At 41.3% G+C, this 6000-nt stretch overlaps 1 protein-coding gene across 1 annotated transcript; it reads right to left on the reverse strand.

Moving 5' to 3' along the window:
- Positions 1 to 1877: 1877 nt before the first annotated feature.
- On the reverse strand, positions 1878 to 5325 carry leng1 (leukocyte receptor cluster (LRC) member 1). The gene is made up of 4 exons (XM_084155978.1): positions 4808 to 5325; positions 4327 to 4536; positions 3509 to 3840; positions 1878 to 2915 (listed from the first exon to the last, which is right to left on the reverse strand). The coding sequence occupies exons 1-4, from the start codon at positions 4937 to 4939 to the stop codon at positions 2696 to 2698; spliced, it is 894 nt and encodes a 297-aa protein (XP_084012104.1). The 5' UTR covers positions 4940 to 5325; the 3' UTR covers positions 1878 to 2695.
- Between the last annotated feature and the right edge of the window lie 675 nt (positions 5326 to 6000).

Genomic DNA, 6000 nt, shown 5'->3' on the forward strand with positions numbered 1-6000 from the left:
TTATAATTAGCATTAAGGATGTGTTCAGCTCATAAATTATATGTTGTATGATTCCATCCTCCAATGGCTGTTTTCTGAGAAAAACCCTCAGACCTCTATGAAGGCCTAAAAACATCATGGTCTATGTTATTCTAACAAATTCAAGAGTGACATGTAAAGTATAAGTCAGAAAAGCTGCTAAAAGCCATGAGTATGAATTTTAGAGAAAGATTCATTCATTATTGGCTCATCATAAACGTGTAATAATTTCCTTGACTTATGTACTGGACTGCAGGTTATGCAAGCCTATGGCCTGGTGGTAGAATTACATTGGAAACTGTTAAAATAGGAAAAACATGTTGGCCTATATGAAATTATTTTACATGAGTCTATGTAGAACACAATAATATTTTATGTAGCCTACCCATCGGCAGTATAGGTGCACAATTCCTGGGTAATTCTATTCTTCTATCCCTAGACAGCTGTCCAGACAGACACTGCATATAAATAGGTACACATAGCCGGGGCCTATTCCACCAGCTCCAGTGAATAGCTCTTATCAAAACAATACACCAGAACACCATGACTGCAAACTACAATACACAAACAAAACACTCTGCGATGCCTAATAAAAGGGGGACAAAATAAAACGGATCTTGTGGATTTCAAATGGAAATTCAAAGATGCTAATTTTAATCATTAAACCCAAGTGGTCTTATATAGGTTTGATATACACATGAATGATACAGTGGCGATTAATTTAATATTCATTGGTCGAATTCCCGTTTTCACATGCCATCGATGCTATTGATAAATATCACCGAAATAGGGTCGCAGATCCTACCGAGTTCTCCAGGCTACTTGATGATAATAATGTGGCCATTGTCTTTTTGACTTCATCCCAGTGTTATAAAGGCATATAGCCTACCATAGCCTAATCATATCAGCCAAGAAATATAAAATATTTCGTATTATTGTTATGAGGCTGTGTCAGTGTGGTTCGGCCGTAATATTTCCCAATACCTATTTATAACCCTCTCATCTATCCCCTCTCCTACCCCCTCGCTTCTTTCTCCCAGCGTCAATATCATTCCATCCCTCCGACACCACTCACCTTCTCTCTGCGGGGCTCCAAGGGCTCTCTCCGGGTTCAAGTACGACAACATCCCCGCCAGCACTATCACCCAGCAGTGTCGTCGCATCGTCGCGGGATCCACCACGGCACAATCATTCGAGCGATGCTTTCGGTCTTCTCCTTCTCTCCGCTACCGTCTCCTGGTCTGGCGCTGTCTTCCCCCGCTAATAAAGAACGTCTCCTTGTTGTTGTGTTCCCCTCTTCCCCTCCTCCGTTTGATCCCCCTCTCCTAATCTGCAACTAAACACCGTGTAAGAGACGCTCTTTTGTGCATCCCGTCCTGCCAACCCAACCCATCGCATATCAAATCCAGAACCGTTACATTAGTGGTCTTTCGACAAAAACGGCGACGAAAACAACAAATAACCCCAATGAGGTCAAACCATCCGCTATTTTTCCCGTTTCGGCTCTTTCCCCTCCGACACCAGTGTGAGGGCGACTGTAGTATTTTTCTCCCGTTAAACTTAGGCTACGTCAGACAAAACTGAGCTTGCATTATCATGGTTCGCCCGTGGTTTCATGCGAGTGCGTCGGTCTCGCTTCTACCTCTGCTATCTTGGCCCGATTTATTTTTCGCTGCTGTGCGTCTATGTATGTATGCACCTGCTAGACAATTTAATTTATTATACTGGCGCAACTCTGTTTTGTATTACAATCTCTTGAAATTGCTATAGTTAAATGTTTAGGGTTAATAATTTGGCTGGTGCATGGATATGGGGTATGTATAAAATAACCAAAATAACTGAGCATTCAGGATTTTGTTATTTGACAGGCCTAACATTTTTATTGAATTAAATGAAATGGAAAATGCCCAATAATAGTTGGGCCAACCACACTAAACTCTGTCTACATCAGATAGTTAAATAGAACAGATGCCTGTACAAAAACCTCTCAAAAATGGCACATGCTATTATCAGAAACAAAATGGACTTGACAGACTTGAATTGACACAATTACATTTGTGACACAATGTTGCTATCAATAGTAAAACATCTAACACACTCAAAATTGAACAGTGGTATTGTGTTGTGGAGCTAAATGATTACAAATAAAACAAAATAATGTATGCACTCACTAACTGTAAGTCGCTCTGGATAAGAGCGTCTGCTAAATTACTAAAATGTAAATGTATTGTCTCACACTTGAGCAGGGTGCCAAACAGACACCAACACTCCACTCAGCTGTCTCAAATCTCTTGACTGGTTCCCTTTCTTTTTCTACCTCATCAGCAATAATATTGATTATTCAATGACAACAATCATCAATAAGTCCACTTAGGATCCTCAGGATAGCCTAGATGTAAAATAAATAAACAATGTGGCATTTTGAGCAATTTTTGTACACATCTTCACAAGTTCAACAACCTACAGTATGTGTCTACATACATAACTCCTCCATGTTACTGCAAGAATAAGCTAAAAGCACTGGCTCACATTTCACAACAATACAACTGAATAACCTTCCAGGCTCTCTGGTCCTTGTCGAAGTCTTCTGTGTCTTTCACATACTAATAAATGTATCTTGAATGCCTCAATGTTCTGTGTCTGTTGCCAAAACAATGAGACTGCATGATGTATGACTTCAAAAGATGCCGTCTCTCCAGGCATCTCTGTCTTTCCTCTGCCTCTTGCGGGCCAGCTCTGGGAAATAAGCGCTGTTGTACGGCATTTCCCTCTCCTCTGTCTCCCTTGGTCGCTCCTTCTCTTTTCCTGTTCCGTTCTTCTGGTCCAGCAGGGCCTGGGTCCTCCTCTTTTCCTCCGCCTCTCTCTGCAGTCGCTCTGCTCGCAACCTTTCAATAGAGCTAGGAAAGAGAGAAGAGGTGGTTACCATCAACCATGCATGTTTATCCAGAGGCTCAGTACACTTTGTTGTGCACTTGTCCACTTGGCTCAGTGTACTTGGTCTCTTGGTTATGGATTCAAGTGGAGTGGACACTTTCAAGGGGCTTACTCTTAAAGCGGCAATCCACTGTTTCTGTAAAAAGCTCAGGGATGGGGCTGGAGAAATGTAACCACTCAAATTCATAGACAGAGCTATGGATGAAAGGACTGACCATCCATGAAATCAAAATGATAGTTTTAACCATGTTTTAAGGCGATGTAGTATGTTTACATTTACTTGGTTTACAAACATTGGAGTATAAAACAAGCTTATAGTTTGAGTTCTGATGTGGTATGACAGTTAAACTAAACTAATGAGTCATTTATAAGTTATATTCTTCAAGAATGAATGGGTACACATCATTAATTAATAATTCCAAAAATATATGTAGCAACTGCTGATTGCCCCTTTAGGTCAAAGCTAATTGGTTTTATGATTGATCAAAGAAACACAAACACCCCAGACATACAGATAAGAAGACACCTAGTCTTGATAAAGACTCAAACTTCTCACCTTTCTCCACCACTGCTTCTCCTCTCCCCTCTATCCCTCTTCTCCTTCTTCTTACTCCTACGTTCTTTTCTATCCTTCACCGCCAGTGCTTTCTTCATCTCTTTCAAGGGGTCCAGCATGTCTTTCAGTCGTCTGTCTCTCTTCTCCTTCTCCTCTTGACTGAGTGGCAGTCTCTTTCCTTTGTTGTCTTTCTCTTTCTCCTTCTCTTTCTTCTTTCCTTCGTCTTTCTCTTCTTCTTTTTCCCGGCCTGTTTTCATGTACCATGGAGTTACCTCTGTCCCAGGTTGGGGGCCTAAGGACACTAGCAGACCAATAGCACGCTCCTCACGCTCCTACAACAGAAACACCATAGCATTAGAATAAGTTAAATATTCTAATTTCAAGTAATGATCTGTGGTGGGAGGAATCAAGACCAGTGACCATCCCGGGTGTACTATTTGGAAAGTTCAATACATTTATTCACATCTCATTCTTTGATCCTTCCATTGATGTGATAAGCATCAGTCCATTAAAACTGTTCAATAATCTCCCATATTGGCACAGAACACTATGATATTTAGAATTCTAATTTGCATTCTCAATTGCCAACATGGCACCCAATTAAATTTAAAATCTTAAACTGAATTGGCCGATCTCTGTTTAGAAATGGCCCTGGACTAAATTAACCAGCCACTGTCATTGGCTGGCTAGATCCACTAGAGAAAGGTAAACACTGTTAGGTAGAGAGGGATGCAAAAACCAGAAGCTATGTGCACAAAGAAACTTGATTTCAACACAGGTGAAGCGGAAAAAGCACAACAGAATGACAGCAAGGTCACCTTTTCATCTTTCTTGTCTTTGAGGTACTCTGCATTTCCTTTCTTCTCAGACGACTCCTCCAGAGGAAATAGATTGAGGTGTTCCACCACTCCTCCACTCCCCTCCCCTCCTCTCTCACCTCCTCTCTCACCTCCCTCTCCTTCATTCTTCCATCTTCCAGACTGTTGAAGGGCAGCTCGCGACTTCTGTCTCAGGTGCTCTGTTCGTGCCTACAGCAAAGAGATTACTTACCTACATAACATTCAATGGCAATAGTGAAGTACATATACACATTTGTATGCACTTTTATGACTTGAAACTATTTTAACAATGCCTCTTACAGCACTTCTCTTTAAAAAATTGCACCGGTCATACATCATAACATTCCTGTATCACACAAAGTTTGGTTGTCACTTCAGACCATGCTAAATCAATTATGAGGAATGTATCAATTTGCAATTTGGGGATGGGGGGGTGTGGAGGCAACGTTGCTATGGTTACCTCCTGCTCTGCTCGCTCCACACGGCGTTGGACCTCGCGCTCCTCTTCTGCGGCTTGTGCCTCGTCCCGACGCACGCGCGCGACGTTGTCCTTGTTGCGAACATGCCAGCTCTTTTTAGGTAGAATATTCATTTTTCTCCTGAAGTCGAGTGTTTATGTTTTGACCAGGGCTTGTACAGTTAAACAGAAATCTGTCAAAACAAAGTAACATGCACTGACTTCTGTTGTTTGCGATTCAGTCAGTCTAAGTCTGTACTGTAACTCAAGTTTGCTAGCTAGCTAACGTTAGCTAGTCTTAACCTATTTCCTCTCAAATTTTAAACATTTTAACAGCTATTTGAATCACAGATATTTAATTCTGACGCTGGGTTTTGTACAGCTGTTACCGCATGAATAAAATATTTGCAGAAAACCGAAGAAAATATATTTTAAACACATCTGAAAGGTAAACAAGCAACCCAAAAGATCTTCAACCACAACCGGATACACACACCCGAAAATGTTAACAACGTCATCACGTCTACGTAAGTAAATCAATTTTGTAGACGTTCTCTCACAGGTTTTTTTCTCGAGACTGGAAAAAAATGTCGGATGCGGACGATGAAGTGGATTATGAATCCAATGGCGGTAGAATCAAGGAGAATTGTCCAAATGAATGGAAAACGGAGCAAAGTAGTGTACAGTGATGAGAATGTCCCTTCGTATCTAGTAGGAGTACGGTTTGTTAATAAGGAGCAGATTACCAATCTTGAAGAAACCATTTGAGATATCCAAACTGGTGGAGAGAGTGCTGGGTAAAGTGAATGCTGTGAGGATCACGAGAGGCGGGCTTGTTTTAATTTTTTTGTGCTTCTGCGGATCAGAAGGAACGTGAATAGCGTCTAACCCCATTTGATACGTTTGATGTGTCGTGTGTGTCTCTTCGGAACAGGGCACCCCTCAAGGGGGTTCTATCTGGCGTCTCGTGGGAAGTCGATTTGAGATGAAAAATATTCCTAGAGTGATTGATGCACGTCGGATGAATCGTGAAGTGAAGAGTCTATCTGTTCTTTTGTTTTTTGATATGGAGTCTCTCCCTACTCAAGTGCAGTTGGGGTATAAAAACGACAGAGTCAGAGCATTTATCCCAAGACATTTACATTTTAGTCATTTAGCAGACGCTCTTATCCAGAGCAACTTACAGTTAGTGAATG

Source organism: Coregonus lavaretus (assembly GCF_964263955.1).
Source record: "Coregonus lavaretus genome assembly, chromosome: 3".
Classification (NCBI taxonomy): domain Eukaryota; kingdom Metazoa; phylum Chordata; class Actinopteri; order Salmoniformes; family Salmonidae; genus Coregonus; species Coregonus lavaretus.

Bases quoted from the DNA above. Each gene is read 5' to 3' on its own strand.
- leng1 (XM_084155978.1), bottom strand. From the start codon at position 4,939: ATGAATATTCTACCTAAAAAGAGCTGGCATGTTCGCAACAAGGACAAC. The intron at 4,537-4,807 runs GTAACCATAGCA...TCTTTGCTGTAG, and splicing joins TGGAGCGAGCAGAGCAGGAG to GCACGAACAGAGCACCTGAG. The intron at 3,841-4,326 runs GTGACCTTGCTG...TTTCTGTTGTAG, and splicing joins AAGACAAGAAAGATGAAAAG to GAGCGTGAGGAGCGTGCTAT.